The 19,977-nt window shown below is 46.2% G+C and overlaps 1 protein-coding gene across 1 annotated transcript in view; it reads right to left on the bottom strand.

The window, feature by feature from the left end:
- Positions 1–19,977, bottom strand: part of LOC121586740 (RNA-binding motif, single-stranded-interacting protein 3-like) — a gene marked incomplete at its 3' end in the record, with an annotated part of 116,284 nt that overhangs the window by 25,603 nt on the left and 70,704 nt on the right. Inside the window, exon 2 of the mRNA XM_045214244.1 lies at positions 16,721–16,914. Within this exon, the coding sequence (XP_045070179.1) occupies positions 16,721–16,914 (194 nt within the window). The remainder of the gene's footprint in view (positions 1–16,720; positions 16,915–19,977) is intronic.

Raw genomic sequence — 19,977 nt, 5'->3', positions numbered from 1 at the left:
ACCAGTCTCTTATAATAACCAGCCAGCCAGTATCGTACAATAACCAGCCAGCCTGCCAGTATCGTACAATAACCAGCCAGCCTGCCAGTCTCTTATAATAACCAGCCAGCCATTCAGTCTCTTATAATAACCAGCCAGCCATTCAGTCTCTTACAATAACCAGCCAGCCAGTCTCTTATAATTACCAGCCAGCCAGCCAGTCAGTCTCTAATAATAACCAGCCAGCCAGTCAGTATCTTATAATAACCAGCCAGCCAGCCAGTCTCTTATAATAACCAGCCAGCCAGCCAGTCTCTTATAATAATCAGCCAGCCAGTCAGTATCTTATAATAACCAGCAAGTAGCCAGTCAGTATCTTATAATAACCAGCCAGCCAGTCAGTCTCTTATAGTAACCAGCCAGCCAGTCAGTCTCTTATAGTAACCAGCCAGCCAGTCTCTTATAATAACCAGCCAGCAAGCCAGTATCTTATAATAACCAGCCAGCCAGCCAGTCTATTATAATAACCAGCCAGCCATTCAGTCTCTTACAATAACCAGCCAGCCAGTCTCTTATAATAACCAGCCAGCCAGCCAGTCAGTCAGTATCTTATTATAACCAGCAAGCCAGCCAGTCTCTTATAATAACCAGCCAGCCAGCAAGCCAGTCTCTTATAATAACCAGCCAGCCAGTATCGTACAATAACCAGCCAGCCTGCCAGTCTCTTATAATAACCAGCCAGCCAGCCAGTCTTTTATAATAACCAGCCAGCCATTCAGTCTCTTATAATAACCAGCCAGCCATTCAGTCTCTTACAATAACCAGCCAGCCAGTCTATTATAATAACCAGCCAGCCAGCCAGTCAGTCAGTATCTTATGATAACCAGCCAGCCAGCCAGTCTCTTATAATAACCAGCCAGCCAGTCAGTGTCTAATAATAACCAGCCAGCCAGCCAGTCTCTTATAATAACCAGCCAGCCAGCCAGAGTCTTATAATAACCAGACAACCAGTATCTTATAATAACCAGCCAGCCAGCCAGAGTCTTATAATAACCAGTCAGCCAGTCTCTTATCATAACCAGCCAGCCAGCCAGTCTCTTATAATAACTAGCCAGCAAGTATCTTACAATCACCAGCCAGCCAGTGTCTTATAATAACCAGCCAGCAAGCCAGTATCTTATAATAACCAGCCAGCCAGCCAGTATCTTATAATAACCAGCCAGCCAGCCAGTGTCTTATAATAACCAGCCAGCCAGCCAGTATCTTATAATAACCAGCCAGCCAGCCAGTCTCTTATAATAACCAGCCAGCCAGCCAGTATCTTATAATAACCAGCCAGCCAGCCAGTCTCTTATAATAACCAGCCAGCCAGCCAGTCTCTTATAATAACCAGCCAGCCAGCCAGTCAGTCAGTATCTTATGATAACCAGCCAGCCAGCCAGTCTCTTATAATAACCAGCCAGCCAGTCAGTGTCTAATAATAACCAGCCAGCCAGCAAGCCAGTCTCTTATAATAACCAGCCAGCCAGTATCGTACAATAACCAGCCAGCCTGCCAGTATCGTACAATAACCAGCCAGCCTGCCAGTCTCTTATAATAACCAGCCAGCCATTCAGTCTCTTACAATAACCAGCCAGCCAGTCTCTTATAATAACCAGCCAGCCAGTCAGTTAGTATCTTATGAAAACCAGCCAGCCAGCCAGTTTCTTATAATAACCAGCCAGCCAGTCAGTGTCTTATAATAACCAGCCAGCCAGCCAGTCTCTTATAATAAACAGCCAGCCAGCCAGTATCTTATAATAACCAGCCAGCCAGCCAGTATCTTATAATAACCAGCCAGCCAGCCAGAGTCTTATAATAACCAGCCAGCCAACCAGTCTCTTATAATAACCAGCCAGCCAGTCAGTGTCTAATAATAACCAGCCAGCCAGCCAGTATCTTATAATAACGAGCCAGCCAGCCAGAGTCTTATAATAAACAGTCAGCCAGTCTCTTATCATAACCAGCCAGCCAGCCAGTCTATTATGATAACCAGCCAGCCATTCAGTCTCTTATAATAACCAGCCAGCCATTCAGTCTCTTACAATAACCAGCCAGCCAGCAGTCTCTTATAATAACCAGACAGCCAGACAGAGTCTTATAATAACCAGACAGCCAGTCTCTTATAATAACCAGCCAGCCAGCCAGTCTCTTATAATAACCAGCCAGCCAGTCTCTTACAATAACCAGCCAGCCAGCCAGTGTCTTATAATAACCAGCCAGCCAGCCAGTCTCTTATAATAACCAGCCAGCCAGTCAGCCCGTGTCTTATAATAACCAGCCAGCCAGCCAGTCTCTTATAATAACCAGCCAGCCAGTCTCTTACAATAACCAGCCAGCATGTCTCTTATAATAACCAGCCATCCAGTATCGTATAATAACCAGCCAGACTGCCAGTCTCTTATAATAACCAGCCAGCCAGCCAGCCAGTCAGTATCTTATATTAACCAGCCAGCCCCCTCATAAAAACCAGCCAGTAGCCAGTCTCTTATAATAACCAGCCAGCCAGCCAGTCTCTTATAATAACCAGCCAGCCAGTCAGTGTCTAATAATAACCAGCCAGCCAGCCAGTCTCTTATAATAACCAGCCAGCCAGCCATAGTCTTATAATAACCAGACAGCCAGTATCTTATAATAACCAGCCAGCCAGTCAGAGTCTTATAATAACCAGCCAGCCAGCCAGTCTCTTATAATAACCAGTCAGCCAGCCAGCCAGTCAGTATCTTATATTAACCAGCCAGCCAGCCAGTCCCTTATAATAACCAGCCAGTAGCCAGTCTCTTATAATAACCAGCCAGCCAGCCAGCCAGTCTATTATAATAACCAGCCAGCCTTTCAGTCTCTTATAATAACCAGCCAGCCATTCAGTCTCTTACAATAACCAGCCAGCCAGCCAGTCTCTTATAATAACCAGCCAGCCAGCCAGAGTCTTATAATAACCAGACAGCCAGTCTCTTATAATAACCAGCCAGCCAGCCAGTCTCTTATAATAACCAGCCAGCCAGTCTCTTACAATAACCAGCCAGCCAGCCAGTGTCTTATAATAACCAGCCAGCCAGCCAGTCTCTTATAATAACCAGCCAGCCAGTCAGCCCGTGTCTTATAATAACCAGCCAGCCAGCCAGTCTCTTATAATAACCAGCCAGCCAGTCTCTTACAATAATCAGCCAGCATGTCTCTTATAATAAACAGCCATCCAGTATCGTATAATAACCAGCCAGACTGCCAGTCTCTTATAATAACCAGCCAGCCAGCCAGCCAGTCAGTATCTTATATTAACCAGCCAGCCCCTCATAAAAACCAGCCAGTAGCCAGTCTCTTATAATAACCAGCCAGCCAGCCAGTCTCTTATAATAACCAGCCAGCCATTCAGTGTCTAATAATAACCAGCCAGCCAGCCAGTCTCTTATAATAACCAGCCAGCCAGCCAGAGTCTTATAATAACCAGACAGCCAGTATCTTATAATAACCAGCCAGCCAGTCAGAGTCTTATAATAACCAGCCAGCCAGCCAGTCTCTTATAATAACCAGTCAGCCAGCCAGCCAGTCAGTATCTTATATTAACCAGCCAGCCAGCCAGCCAGTCCCTTATAATAACCAGCCAGTAGCCAGTCTCTTATAATAACCAGCCAGTAGCCAGTCAGTCTCTTATAATAAACAGCCAGCCAGCCAGTATCTTATAATAACCAGCCAGCCAGCCAGTCTCTTAAAATAACCAGCCAGCCAGCCAGTCTCTTATAATAACCAGCCAGCCAGCCAGTCTCTTATAATAACCAGCCAGCCAGTCTCTTATAATAACCAGCCAGCCAGCCTGTCTCTTATAATAACCAGCCATCCAGTATCGTATAATAACCAGCCAGAATGACAGTCTCTTATAATAACCAGTCAGCCAGCCAGCCAGTCAGTATCTTATATTAACCAGCCAGCCAGCCAGCCAGTCCCTTATAATAACCAGCCAGTAGCCTGTCTCTTATAATAACCAGCCAGCCAGTCAGTCTCTTATAATAAACAGCCAGCCAGCCAGTATCTTATAATAACCAGCCAGCCAGTATCTTATAATAACCAGCCAGCCAGCCAGTCTCTTAAAATAACAAGCCAGCCAGCCAGTCTCTTATAATAACCAGCCAGCCAGTATCTTATAATAACCAGCCAGCCAGCCAGTCTCTTAAAATAACCAGCCAGCCAGCCTGTCTCTTATAATAACCAGCCATCCAGTATCGTATAATAACCAGCCAGACTGCCAGTCTCTTATAATAACCAGTCAGCCAGCCAGCCAGTCAGTATCTTATATTAACCAGCCAGCCAGTAAGCCAGTCCCTTATAATAACCAGCCAGCCAGCCAGTCTCTTATAATAACCAGCCAGCCAGTCAGTCTCTTATCATAACCAGCCAGCCAGCCAGTCTCTTATAATAACCAGCCAGACTGCCAGTCTCTTATAATAACCAGTCAGCCAGCCAGTCTCTTAAAATAACCAGCCAGCCAGCCAGTGCCTTATAATAACCAGCCAGCCAGCCAGTGTCTTATAATAAGCAGCCAGCCAGTCTCTTACAATAACCAGCCAGCCAGCCAGGCCAGTGTCTTATAATAACCAGCCAGCCAGTATCTTATAATAACCAGCCAGCCATCCAGTATCGTGTAATAACCAGCCAGCCAGCCAGTATCCTAAAATAACCAGCAAGTCAGTCTCTTATAATAACCAGCCAGCCAGTACCTTATAATAACCAGCCAGCCAGTCAGCTAGTCTCTTATAATTACCAGCCAGCCAGCATGTCTCTTATAATAACCAGCCAGCCAGTCTCTTATAATAACCATCCAGACAGCCAGTCTCTTATAATAACCAGCCAGCCAGCCAGTCTCTTATAATAACCAGCCAGCCAGTCTCTTACAATAACCAGCCAGCCAGCCAGTGTCTTATAATAACCAGCCAGCCAGCCAGTCTCTTATAATAACCAGCCAGCCAGTCAGCCCGTGTCTTATAATAACCAGCCAGCCAGCCAGTCTCTTATAATAACCAGCCAGCCAGTCTCTTACAATAACCAGCCAGCATGTCTCTTATAATAACCAGCCATCCAGTATCGTATAATAACCAGCCAGACTGCCAGTCTCTTATAATAACCAGCCAGCCAGCCAGCCAGTCAGTATCTTATATTAACAAGCCAGCCCCTCATAAAAACCAGCCAGTAGCCAGTCTCTTATAATAACCAGCCAGCCAGCCAGTCTCTTATAATAACCAGCCAGCCAGTCAGTGTCTAATAATAACCAGCCAGCCAGCCAGTCTCTTATAATAACCAGCCAGCCAGCCATAGTCTTATAATAACCAGACAGCCAGTATCTTATAATAACCAGCCAGCCAGTCAGAGTCTTATAATAACCAGCCAGCCAGCCAGTCTCTTATAATAACCAGTCAGCCAGCCAGCCAGTCAGTATCTTATATTAACCAGCCAGCCAGCCAGTCCCTTATAATAACCAGCCAGTAGCCAGTCTCTTATAATAACCAGCCAGCCAGCCAGCCAGTCTATTATAATAACCAGCCAGCCTTTCAGTCTCTTATAATAACCAGCCAGCCATTCAGTCTCTTACAATAACCAGCCAGCCAGCCAGTCTCTTATAATAACCAGCCAGCCAGCCAGAGTCTTATAATAACCAGACAGCCAGTCTCTTATAATAACCAGCCAGCCAGCCAGTCTCTTATAATAACCAGCCAGCCAGTCTCTTACAATAACCAGCCAGCCAGCCAGTGTCTTATAATAACCAGCCAGCCAGCCAGTCTCTTATAATAACCAGACAGCCAGTCAGCCCGTGTCTTATAATAACCAGCCAGCCAGCCAGTCTCTTATAATAACCAGCCAGCCAGTCTCTTACAATAACCAGCCAGCATGTCTCTTATAATAACCAGCCATCCAGTATCGTATAATAACCAGCCAGACTGCCAGTCTCTTATAATAACCAGCCAGCCAGCCAGCCAGTCAGTATCTTATATTAACCAGCCAGCCCCTCATAAAAACCAGCCAGTAGCCAGTCTCTTATAATAACCAGCCAGCCAGCCAGTCTCTTATAATAACCAGCCAGCCATTCAGTGTCTAATAATAACCAGCCAGCCAGCCAGTCTCTTATAATAACCAGCCAGCCAGCCAGAGTCTTATAATAACCAGACAGCCAGTATCTTATAATAACCAGCCAGCCAGTCAGAGTCTTGTAATAACCAGCCAGCCAGCCAGTCTCTTATAATAACCAGTCAGCCAGCCAGCCAGTCAGTATCTTATATTAACCAGCCAGCCAGCCAGCCAGTCCCTTATAATAACCAGCCAGTAGCCAGTCTCTTATAATAACCAGCCAGTAGCCAGTCAGTCTCTTATAATAAACAGCCAGCCAGCCAGTATCTTATAATAACCAGCCAGCCAGCCAGTCTCTTAAAATAACCAGCCAGCCAGCCAGTCTCTTATAATAACCAGCCAGCCAGCCAGTCTCTTATAATAACCAGCCAGCCAGTCTCTTATAATAACCAGCCAGCCAGCCTGTCTCTTATAATAACCAGCCATCCAGTATCGTATAATAACCAGCCAGAATGACAGTCTCTTATAATAACCAGTCAGCCAGCCAGCCAGTCAGTATCTTATATTAACCAGCCAGCCAGCCAGCCAGTCCCTTATAATAACCAGCCAGTAGCCAGTCTCTTATAATAACCAGCCAGCCAGTCAGTCTCTTATAATAAACAGCCAGCCAGCCAGTATCTTATAATAACCAGCCAGCCAGTATCTTATAATAACCAGCCAGCCAGCCAGTCTCTTAAAATAACAAGCCAGCCAGCCAGTCTCTTATAATAACCAGCCAGCCAGTATCTTATAATAACCAGCCAGCCAGCCAGTCTCTTAAAATAACCAGCCAGCCAGCCTGTCTCTTATAATAACCAGCCATCCAGTATCGTATAATAACCAGCCAGACTGCCAGTCTCTTATAATAACCAGTCAGCCAGCCAGCCAGTCAGTATCTTATATTAACCAGCCAGCCAGTAAGCCAGTCCCTTATAATAACCAGCCAGCCAGCCAGTCTCTTATAATAACCAGCCAGCCAGTCAGTCTCTTATCATAACCAGCCAGCCAGCCAGTCTCTTATAATAACCAGCCAGACTGCCAGTCTCTTATAATAACCAGTCAGCCAGCCAGTCTCTTAAAATAACCAGCCAGCCAGCCAGTGCCTTATAATAACCAGCCAGCCAGCCAGTGTCTTATAATAAGCAGCCAGCCAGTCTCTTACAATAACCAGCCAGCCAGCCAGGCCAGTGTCTTATAATAACCAGCCAGCCAGTATCTTATAATAACCAGCCAGCCATCCAGTATCGTGTAATAACCAGCCAGCCAGCCAGTATCCTAAAATAACCAGCAAGTCAGTCTCTTATAATAACCAGCCAGCCAGTACCTTATAATAACCAGCCAGCCAGTCAGCTAGTCTCTTATAATTACCAGCCAGCCAGCCAGCCAGTCTCTTATAATAACCAGACAGCCATCCAGTATCGTATAATAACCAGCCAGCCAGTCTCTTATAATAACCAGACAGCAAGCCAGTCTCTTATAATAACCAGCCAGCCAGCCAGCCAGTCTCTTATAATAACCAGCCAGCCAGTCAGTATCCCATAATAACCAGCCAGTCAGTCTCTTATAATAACCAGCCTGCCATTCAGTCTCTTATAATAACCAGCCAGCCAGCATGTCTCTTATAATAACCAGCCAGCCAGTCTCTTATAATAACCATCCAGCCAGCCAGTCTCTTATAATACCCAGCCAGCCAGCCAGTCTCTTATAATAACCAGCCAGCCAGTGTCTTACAATAACCAGCCAGTCAGCCAGTGTCTTATAATAACCAGCCAGCCAGCCAGTCTCTTATAATAACCAGCCAGCAAGCCAGTCTCTTATAATAACCAGACAGCCAGTCAGTATCTTATAATAACCAGCCAGCCAGTCAGTATCTTATAATAACCAGCCAGTCAGACAGTTTCTTATAATAACCAGCCAGCCAGTCAGTCTCTTATAATAACCAGCCAGCCAGTATCGTGTAATAACCAGCCAGCCAGCCAGTCTCTTATAATAACCAGCTATCCCGTATCGTATAATAACCAGCCAGCCAGTATCTTATAATAACCAGCCAGTCAGCCAATCTCTTATAATAACCAGCCAGCCAGTCAGTATCTTATAATAACCAGCCAGCCAGTCAGTATCTTATAATAACCAGCCAGCCAGCCAGTCTCTTATAATAACCAGCCAGCCAGCCAGTCTCTTATAATAACCAGCCAGCAAGCCAGTCTCTTATAATAACCAGCCAGCAAGCCAGTCTCTTATAATAACCAGCCAGCCAGCCAGTATCTTATATTAACCAGCCAGCCAGCAAGCCAGTCTCTTATAATAACCAGCCAGCCAGCCAGTGTCTTAAAATAACCAGCCAGCCAGTCTCTTATAATAACCAGACAGCAAGCCAGTCTCTTATAATAACCTGCCAGCCAGCCAGCCAGTCTCTTATAATAACCAGCCAGCCAGTCAGTATCCCATAATAACCAGCCAGTCAGTCTCTTATAATTACCAGCCTGCCATTCAGTCTCTTATAATAACCAGCCAGCCAGCATGTCTCTTATAATAACCAGCCAGCCAGTCTCTTATAATAACCATCCAGCCAGCCAGTCTCTTATAATAACCAGCCAGCCAGTCAGTATCTTATAATAACCGGCCAGCCAGCCAGCCTCTTATAATAACCAGCCAGCCAGCCAGCCAGTCTCTTATAATAACCAGCCAGCCAGCCAGTCTCTTATAATACCCAGCCAGCCAGCCAGTCTCTTATAATAACCAGCCAGCCAGTGTCTTACAATAACCAGCCAGTCAGCCAGTCTCTTATAATAACCAGCCAGCCAGCCAGTCTCTTATAATAACCAGCCAGCAAGCCAGTCTCTTATAATAACCAGACAGCCAGTCAGTATCTTATAATAACCAGCCAGCCAGTCAGTATCTTATAATAACCAGCCAGTCAGACAGTTTCTTATAATAACCAGCCAGCCAGTCAGTCTCTTATAATAACCAGCCAGCCAGTATCGTGTAATAACCAGCCAGCCAGCCAGTCTCTTATAATAACCAGCTATCCAGTATCGTATAATAACCAGCCAGCCAGTATCTTATAATAACCAGCCAGTCAGCCAATCTCTTATAATAACCAGCCAGCCAGTCAGTATCTTATAATAACCAGCCAGCCAGTCAGTATCTTATAATAACCAGCCAGCCAGCCAGTCTCTTATAATAACCAGCCAGCCAGCCAGTCTCTTATAATAACCAGACAGCAAGCCAGTCTCTTATAATAACCAGCCAGCAAGCCAGTCTCTTATAATAACCAGCCAGCCAGCCAGTATCTTATATTAACCAGCCAGCCAGCAAGCCAGTCTCTTATAATAACCAGCCAGCCAGCCAGTGTCTTAAAATAACCAGCCAGCCAGCCAGTGTCTTATAATAACCAGCCAGCCAGCCAGTGTCTTATAATAACCAGCCAGCCAGCTAGTCTCTTATAATAACCAGCCAGCCAGCCAGCCTCTTATAATAACCAGCCAGCCAGCCAGTCTCTTATAATAACCAGCCAGCCAGCCAGTCTCCTATAATAACCAGCCAGCCAGCCAGTCTCTTATAATAACCAGCCAGCCAGCCAGTCTCTTATAATAACCAGCCAGCCAGCCAGTCTCTTATAATAACCAGCCAGCCAGCCAACCAGTCTCTTATAATAACCAGCCAGCCAGTCAACCAGTCTCTTATAATAACCAGCCAGCCAGTCTCTTATAATAACCAGCCAGCCAGCCAGTCTCTTATAATAACCAGCCAGCCAGCATGTCTCTTATAATAACCAGCCAGCCAGTCTCTTATAATAACCAGCCAGCCAGCCAGTCTCTCATAATAACCAGCCGGCCAGCCTGTCTCTTATAATAACCAGCCATCCAGTATCGTATAATAACCCGCCAGACTGCCAGTCTCTTATAAATACCAGCCAGCCAGTCTCTTATAATAACCAGCCAGCCAGCCAGCCAGTCTCTTATAATAACCAGCCAGCCAACCAGTCTCTTATAATAACCAGCCAGCCAGTCAACCAGTCTCTTATAATAACCAGCCAGCCAGTCTCTTATAATAACCAGCCAGCCAGCCAGTCTCTTATAATAACCAGCCAGCCAGCATGTCTCTTATAATAACCAGCCAGCCAGTCTCTTATAATAACCAGCCAGCCAGCCAGTCTCTCATAATAACCAGCCGGCCAGCCTGTCTCTTATAATAACCAGCCATCCAGTATCGTATAATAACCCGCCAGACTGCCAGTCTCTTATAAATACCAGCCAGCCAGTCTCTTATAATAACCAGCCAGCCAGCCAGCCAGTCTCTTATAATAACCAGCCAGCCAGTCTCTTACAATAACCAGCCAGTCAGCCAGTGTCTTATAATAACCAGCCAGCCAGCCAGTCTCTTATAATAACCAGCCAGCAAGCCAGTCTCTTATAATAACCAGACAGCCAGTCAGTATCTTATAATAACCAGCCAGCCAGTCAGTATCTTATAATAACCAGCCAGTCAGAAAGTTTCTTATAATAACCAGCCAGCCAGTCAGTCTCTTATAATAACCAGCCAGCCAGTATCGTGTAATAACCAGCCAGCCAGCCAGCCAGTCTCTTATAATAACCAGCTATCCAGTATCGTATAATAACCAGCCAGCCAGTATCTTATAATAACCAGCCAGCCAGTCAGTATCTTATAATAACCAGCCAGCCAGTCAGTATCTTATAATAACCAGCCAGCCAGCCAGTCTCTTATAATAACCAGCCAGCCAGCCAGTCTCTTATAATAACCAGCCAGCAAGCCAGTCTCTTATAATAACCAGCCAGCAAGCCAGTCTCTTATAATAACCAGCCAGCAAGCCAGTCTCTTATAATAACCAGCCAGCCAGCCAGTATCTTATATTAACCAGCCAGCCAGCAAGCCAGTCTCTTATAATAACCAGCCAGCCAGCCAGTGTCTTAAAATAACCAGCCAGCCAGCCAGTGTCTTATAATAACCAGCCAGCCAGCCAGTGTCTTATAATAACCAGCCAGCCAGCTAGTCTCTTATAATAACCAGCCAGCCAGCCAGCCTCTTATAATAACCAGCCAGCCAGCCAGTCTCTTATAATAACCAGCCAGCAATTGAGTCTCTTATAATAACCAGCCAGCAAGCCAGTCTCCTATAATAACCAGCCAGCCAGCCAGTCTCTTATAATAACCAGCCAGCCAGCCAGTCTCTTATAATAACCAGCCAGCCAGCCAGTCTCTTATAATAACCAGCCAGCCAGCCAACCAGTCTCTTATAATAACCAGCCAGCCAGTCTCTTACAATAACCAGCCAGCCAGCCAGTCTCTTATAATAACCAGCCAGCCAGCATGTCTCTTATAATAACCAGCCAGCCAGTCTCTTATAATAACCAGCCAGCCAGCCAATCTCTTATAATAATCAGCCAGCCATCCAGTCTCTTATAATAACCAGACAGCCAGTATAGTAAAATAACCAGCCAGCCAGCCAGCCAGTCTCTTATAATAACCAGCCAGCCAGTCAGCCAGTCTCTTATAATAACCAGCCAGCCAGCCAGTCTCTCATAATAACCAGCCAGCCAGCCTGTCTCTTATAATAACCAGCCATCCAGTATCGTATAATACCCCGCCAGACTGCCAGTCTCTTATAATAACCAGCCAGCCAGTCTCTTATAATAACCAGCCAGCCAGCCAGTCTCTTATAATAACCAGCCAGCCAGCATGTCTCTTATAATAACCAGCCAGCCAGTCTCTTATAATAACCAGCCAGCCAGCCAGTCTCTCATAATAACCAGCCGGCCAGCCTGTCTCTTATAATAACCAGCCATCCAGTATCGTATAATAACCCCGCCAGACTGCCAGTCTCTTATAAATACCAGCCAGCCAGTCTCTTATAATAACCAGCCAGCCAGCCAGCCAGTCTCTTATAATAACCAGCCAGCCAACCAGTCTCTTATAATAACCAGCCAGCCAGTCAACCAGTCTCTTATAATAACCAGCCAGCCAGTCTCTTATAATAACCAGCCAGCCAGCCAGTCTCTTATAATAACCAGCCAGCCAGCATGTCTCTTATAATAACCAGCCAGCCAGTCTCTTATAATAACCAGCCAGCCAGCCAGTCTCTCATAATAACCAGCCGGCCAGCCTGTCTCTTATAATAACCAGCCATCCAGTATCGTATAATAACCCGCCAGACTGCCAGTCTCTTATAAATACCAGCCAGCCAGTCTCTTATAATAACCAGCCAGCCAGCCAGCCAGTCTCTTATAATAACCAGCCAGCCAGTCTCTTACAATAACCAGCCAGTCAGCCAGTGTCTTATAATAACCAGCCAGCCAGCCAGTCTCTTATAATAACCAGCCAGCAAGCCAGTCTCTTATAATAACCAGACAGCCAGTCAGTATCTTATAATAACCAGCCAGCCAGTCAGTATCTTATAATAACCAGCCAGTCAGAAAGTTTCTTATAATAACCAGCCAGCCAGTCAGTCTCTTATAATAACCAGCCAGCCAGTATCGTGTAATAACCAGCCAGCCAGCCAGCCAGTCTCTTATAATAACCAGCTATCCAGTATCGTATAATAACCAGCCAGCCAGTATCTTATAATAACCAGCCAGCCAGTCAGTATCTTATAATAACCAGCCAGCCAGTCAGTATCTTATAATAACCAGCCAGCCAGCCAGTCTCTTATAATAACCAGCCAGCCAGCCAGTCTCTTATAATAACCAGCCAGCAAGCCAGTCTCTTATAATAACCAGCCAGCAAGCCAGTCTCTTATAATAACCAGCCAGCAAGCCAGTCTCTTATAATAACCAGCCAGCCAGCCAGTATCTTATATTAACCAGCCAGCCAGCAAGCCAGTCTCTTATAATAACCAGCCAGCCAGCCAGTGTCTTAAAATAACCAGCCAGCCAGCCAGTGTCTTATAATAACCAGCCAGCCAGCCAGTGTCTTATAATAACCAGCCAGCCAGCTAGTCTCTTATAATAACCAGCCAGCCAGCCAGCCTCTTATAATAACCAGCCAGCCAGCCAGTCTCTTATAATAACCAGCCAGCAATTGAGTCTCTTATAATAACCAGCCAGCAAGCCAGTCTCCTATAATAACCAGCCAGCCAGCCAGTCTCTTATAATAACCAGCCAGCCAGCCAGTCTCTTATAATAACCAGCCAGCCAGCCAGTCTCTTATAATAACCAGCCAGCCAGCCAACCAGTCTCTTATAATAACCAGCCAGCCAGTCTCTTACAATAACCAGCCAGCCAGCCAGTCTCTTATAATAACCAGCCAGCCAGCATGTCTCTTATAATAACCAGCCAGCCAGTCTCTTATAATAACCAGCCAGCCAGCCAATCTCTTATAATAATCAGCCAGCCATCCAGTCTCTTATAATAACCAGACAGCCAGTATAGTAAAATAACCAGCCAGCCAGCCAGCCAGTCTCTTATAATAACCAGCCAGCCAGTCAGCCAGTCTCTTATAATAACCAGCCAGCCAGCCAGTCTCTCATAATAACCAGCCAGCCAGCCTGTCTCTTATAATAACCAGCCATCCAGTATCGTATAATACCCCGCCAGACTGCCAGTCTCTTATAATAACCAGCCAGCCAGTCTCTTATAATAACCAGCCAGCCAGCCAGCCAGTCTCTTATAATAACCAGCCAGCCAGTCAGTATCTTATAATAACCAGCCAGCCAGCCAGCCTCTTATAATAACCAGCCAGCCAGCCAGCCAGTCTCTTATAATAACCAGCCAGCCAGCCAGTCTCTTATAATAACCAGCCAGCCAGCCAGTCTCTTACAATAACCAGCCAGCCAGCCAGTTTCTTATAATAACCAGCCAGCCAGCCAGTCTCTTATAATAACCAGCCAGCCAGTCTCTTACAATAACCAGCCAGTCAGCCAGTGTCTTATAATAACCAGCCAGCCAGCCAGTCTCTTATAATAACCAGCCAGCAAGCCAGTCTCATATAATAACCAGACAGCCAGTCAGTATCTTATAATAACCAGCCAGCCAGTCAGTATCTTATAATAACCAGCCAGTCAGATAGTTTCTTATAATAACCAGCCAGCCAGTCAGTCTCTTATAATAACCAGCTATCCAGTATCGTATAATAACCAGCCAGCCAGTATCTTATAATAACCAGCCATTCAGCCAATCTCTTATAATAACCAGCAAGCCAGTCAGTATCTTATAATAACCAGCCAGCCAGTCAGTATCTTATAATAACCAGCCAGCCAGCCAGTCTCTTATAATAACCAGCCAGCCAGCCAGTCTCTTATATTAACCAGCCAGCCAGCAAGCCAGTCTCTTATAATAACCAGCCAGCCAGCCAGTGTCTTAAAATAACCAGCCAGCCAGCCAGTGTCTTATAATAACCAGCCAGCCAGCCAGTATCATATAATAACCAGCCGGCCAGCTAGTTTCTTATAATAACCAGCCAGCCAGCCAGCCTCTTATAATAACCAGCCAGCCAGCCAGTCTCTTATAATAACCAGCCAGCAATTGAGTCTCTTATAATAACCAGCCAGCAAGCCAGTCTCCTATAATAACCAGCCAGCCAGCCAGTCTCTTATAATAACCAGCCAGCCAGCCAGTCTCTTATAATAACCAGCCAGCCAGCCAGTCTCTTATAATAACCAGCCAGCCAGCCAGTCTCTTATAATAACCAGCCAGCCAGCCAACCAGTCTCTTATAATAACCAGCCAGCCAGTCTCTTACAATAACCAGCCAGCCAGCCAGTCTCTTATAATAACCAGCCAGCCAGCCAGTCTCTTATAATAACCAGCCAGCCAGTATCGTACATTAACCAGCGAGTCAGCCAGTGTCTTATAATAACCAGCCAGCCAGTCTCTTATTATAACCAGCCAGCAAGCCAGTCTCTTATAATAACCAGCCAGCCAGCCAGTCCCTTATAATAACCAGCCAGCTAGCCAGTCTCTTTTAATAACCAGCCAGCTAGCCAGTCTCTTATAATAACCAGCCAGCAAGCCAGTCTCTTATAATAACCAGCCAGTCAGTATCTTATATTAACCAGCCATCCAGCAAGCCAGTCTCTTATAATAACCAGCCAGCCAGCCAGTCTCTTATAATAACCAGCCAGCCAGCCAGCCTCTTATAATAACCAGCCAGTCTCTTATAATAACCAGCCAGCCAGTCAGTAACTTATAATAACCAGCCAGCCAGTCAGTCTCTTATAATAACCAGCCAGCCAGTATCGTATAATAACCAGCCAGCCAGCCAGTCTCTTATAATAACCAGCTATCCAGTATCGTATAATAACCAGCCAGCCAGCCAGTCTCTTATAGTAACCAGCCAGCCAGCCAGTATCTTATAATAACCAGCCAGCCAGTCAGTATCTTATTATAACCAGCCAGTCAGCCAATCTCTTATAATAACCAGCCAGCCATCCAGTCTCTTATAATAACCAGCCAGCCAATCTCTTATAATAACCAGCCAGCCAGCCACTCAGCCAGTGTCTTATAATAATCAGCCAGCTAATGTCCTTTAATAACCTTTCAGCCAGCCAGTATCTTACAATAACCAGCCAACCAGTCTCTTATAATAACCAACCTGCCAGCCAGTCACTTATAATAACCAGCCAGCCAGTCAGTATCTTATAATAACCAGCCAGCCAGCCAGCCAGTCTCTTATAATAACCAGCCAGCCAGCCAGTCTCTTATAATAACCAGCCAGCCAGCCAGTCTCTTATAATAACCAGCCAGCCAGCTGTCTCTTATAATAACCAGCCAGCCAGCCAGTCTCTTATAATAACCAGCCAGCCAGCCAGTCAGTCTCTTATAATAACCAGCCAGCCAGCCAGTCTCTTATAATAACCAGCCAGCCAGCCAGTCTCTTCTAATAACCAGCCAGCCAGCCAGTCTCTTCTAATAACCAGCCAGCCAGCCAGTCTCTTATAATAGACTCCCGAGTGGCGCAGTGGTCTAAGGCACTGCATCGCAGTGCTAAACTGTGCCACTAGAGATCCTGGTTCGAATCCAGGCTCTGTCGTAGCCGGCCGCGACCGGGAGACCCATGGGGCGGCGCGCACAATTGGCCCAGCGTCGTCCAGGGTAGGGGAGGGATTTGGCCGGCAGGGGATGTAGCTCAGTTGGTAGAGCATGGCGTTTGCAACGCCAGGGTTGTGGGTTCGATAAAATAATGTATGCACTAACTGTAAGTCGCTCTGGATAAGAGCGTCTGCTAAATGACTAAAATGTAAATGTAATGTAAATGTAATAACCAGCCAGCCAGTCAGTATCTTATAATAACCAGGCATATAAAACACTTTTTTTCTAGATTTCCCTCCCCTAGTGAGGCCAAATACAACCTAGAAGAAAGCAGCCAAAGCATCAGGAACTAGAATAGTAACAGTAGTAATGTAATAGGATGTGTATGGAGCCAGCGGTCCACACAAACAGACACTAAACCAGCTGCTAGTTCACACCAACACACTGTGTCATGCTACGTAGTGTCATAGCGGTGTATTTACAGTTTGATATGGAGGAGCCAACACCAACACACTGTGTCATGCTACGTAGTATCATAGCTGTGTATTTACAGTTTGAGATGGAGGAGTGAGGATGTGTTATATCCAGTGTGTATGTTCACTAGAAGAGGGATATCTCCACTCACGGTTGACATAGTTTGATGAGGTCCTGGTCAGTGGTCCCAGGGGGCAGTCCTCTGATGTACAGATTAGTTTGACTGAGCTGCTCCATACTACAGCCTCCTCCTCCTCCTCCTTCTCCTTCTCCTCCTCCTCCTCCGTGGTGACCGTTGTTAGGGCTGGGAGGGGCCATGGTGGTAGGGGGAGGGGCATAGGACTGCTGAGAGAAAGAGAGAGAGAGTTTTTATTTTATTTTTTATAATCTTTATTGGGTCTGGGGGCCCACCACACAATAAATACTCATACAAAACCGTAGTTACACATCAATTAAAAACACAACTCCAATTCCTCCTCCACAGTAACAAAACACAACAGCCTCTGAATACCCCATATACTCATAAAAAGATCAATATTGTTGACAAGTTTATAATAGGCAAACTCAACCCTTAGTCTCGCTGCCAACATTCCCACCACATCCACAGACCCCTGTCCCCGAATACTGTTCTTTCGGGTCTTCCATATCGCTAATTTTGCTGCCCCTAACACAAAATTAAGCAACACAACTACACCTTTTTGGTTAAGCCTATACTTTGGCCCAAATATATACAGTTGAGAAGAGAAAACCTCTCCCAACGTTGAGAACCAATTTGTGATCAGGTCAATCATCCCGACCAACCTGGGACACTGTAAAAACAGATGTGCCAGAGTTTCAGGCTCAGCACAGAATGGACACTCCTCCCCAACAGTAGGATCCAGGTGTACCAGATGCATGTTGGTGGCTATGGCTCCATGTATTATCCTCCATTGGAGGTCAGCTGTCCTCTTATCAATAGGCAGTTTGTATAATGATCGCCAACAGCCTTTTGGGGAGGCACCTGGACCAAGCACACCCGCCCACCTCGTTGATTTTACCCCTTCCAGGGAAGAGGCGTGGGACACCTTTACACATATTCTGTACATGGCCTTCTTTCCCACCTCCTTGAACTCCCCCAGCTCCGGGGTATCAAAGGAAAGCAGCATCCCCACGTCCTCCTCGAATGCCCCCGCCACAGCACTAACAATCAGTGCAGGGAACACATAATCCAGACCCTCCTTCCACCGATCAGAATTGGAAGTGTCAGTCACATACTGCAGATGAAGTACTGGCAAGGAGTCACAGACCTCAGCGACGACCTTCCTCAGTAGGCGAGACGATCTGATCCCCGCTCTTTCTCCCAGCTCCTCCAACGACCTATTCCTGTTCCGCATCAGATGACCCAGCTTAGTACACCCCACGCCTAACAGGCATGAACGTAGGCTAGCTGAACCCAGAACACGGGACTGGATGGCAGTGTTATGGAAAAGAGGCTCTTCAAAAAGCCACATCCCTGGTGGCGTGTAGGCCTTACGGGACTTGACCAGAACTCTCCAAGCCTGCATAACAGACTCATAAAATGGAGTCAGGCCAGGCAACTCACCCCCCCTCCAGCTTTAAGAGGAAAGGGTGCTTGTCTAAGCCCAAACAGCCCGCTCTCCTCATCAATGTGTAGGCTGTGTCAACCCAGCTAGAACCGTCACTGTACAACAGTCTCTGTGCTGCTTGAAGCCGGAAAGCCATGATCCTGGAAGAAATGTCCACCAGGCCTTGCCCACCCTCGTGCAGTGGCAAGTACAGGGCTGAAGCTTTAATCCAATGTTGTCCAGACCAGAAGAAGTTGACAAGGGTCCTCTGAAGCTCTTGTATCAGACCCTTTGGTGGCTGTAAAATCATTAGTCTGTGCTACAGGGTAGAGGCAGCAAGATTATTAGCTACCAGTACCCTTCCCCTATAAGACAGCTGGGGCAGCACCCATTTCCATCTTGACAGTCTGGCACACACTTTCTCCACTACACCCTCCCAGTTCTTTTTCTGAAAGACATCGGAGCCTAGAAAAAACCCCAAAGTCTTCATCCCATCTCTGCCCCACTGAAGCCCCCCTGGTAACCGTGGAGCGGACCCCATCTGAAGCTGGCCTGCCCACAGCGCTTCACTCTTTCCCCAATTGACTCTAGCTGAGGAGGCCCCCTCATACACCATCCTCACCCCCTCTAATAAAAACTGTCACGTCATCTGCATACGCAGACAGTGCTATCGTGGGACCCTTCATTACACCTGGCACAGAGAAACCAGTAAGCTTCGCTCTTAAAAAACAAAGCATTGGTTCAATCGCCAGACTATATAACTGCCCTGAAATTGGGCATCCCTGCCTGATGCCCCTTTGGACAGGGATGGGCCAACTCAAACCACCCCCCACCTTCACCATACACGAGGCCCCAGCATACAGTAAATTCATCCAAGACAAAAAAACATCCCCAAACCCAAAGGCTTTCATTGTTTTAAACAAGTGCTGGTGGTCCACACGATCAAAAGCCTTCTCCTGATCCAAAGAAAGTAAACCCACATTTACATCAGACAGTTTACAAATGTCTAAAACATCTCTTATTAGAAACAGGTTGTCAACAATAGAGTGATCAGGTACACAGTAGGACTGGTCCTTGTGGACCAACAATCCCAGATACTCTTTCAACCTGTTTAAGAGACACTTAGAAACAATTTTATATTCTGCACACAGCAAAGCAACAGGTCTCCAATTTTTTATGACAGTGAAAGTACTGCACGTTGACAAGATACAGGAAGAGAGCCCTCATGAAAAGATTCACACACCACTTCATAAAAATCCTCCCCAATAGACGCCCAAAAGTGCTTATAAAACTCAGATGGTAAACCATCAATGCCAGGGGCTTGGCCTGTTGAGAGGTGCATAACTGCTGTGGACAGCTCTTGCAGTGTAATGTCAGAGTCCAATGCGACTCTTTGCTCAGGTCCCAATTGAGGAAGACTGTGTAACAACTGTTCAGTACACAGAGAGTCACAATCCTCCGCCTTATAGAGGGCAGAATAGAAATCCACGGCATGTTGACGCATTTCACTGTCATCCGTGGTCACCTTCCCATCAGGGAGACGAAGGCAGACCATCTGTTTACGTTGCAATGTCGACTGTCCTAGGTTTTTTTTTAAAGCACTAGGAGCATCCATATCCTTGAGGGAAGCGAAACAAGACCTAATCAAGGCACCCTTCACTCTTTCATGCAGAAACGACCTCAGTTCGTGTTTCTTGTCCTGTAAGTTCATGACTAGTCCGGGGTCATTCTGAGTGAGCAACTTCAATTCAATAGATTTAATGTCCTGTTCAAGGGCCCTGATAGTCTCTTTAACTTCAATTCGAGACAGAGCAGTATACTGTTGACAAAATAATCGTATTTG

Source organism: Coregonus clupeaformis, unplaced genomic scaffold (assembly GCF_020615455.1).
Source record: "Coregonus clupeaformis isolate EN_2021a unplaced genomic scaffold, ASM2061545v1 scaf0222, whole genome shotgun sequence".
Classification (NCBI taxonomy): Eukaryota; Metazoa; Chordata; class Actinopteri; order Salmoniformes; family Salmonidae; genus Coregonus; species Coregonus clupeaformis.
This window is presented reverse-complemented; position numbering and strand designations above follow the sequence as displayed.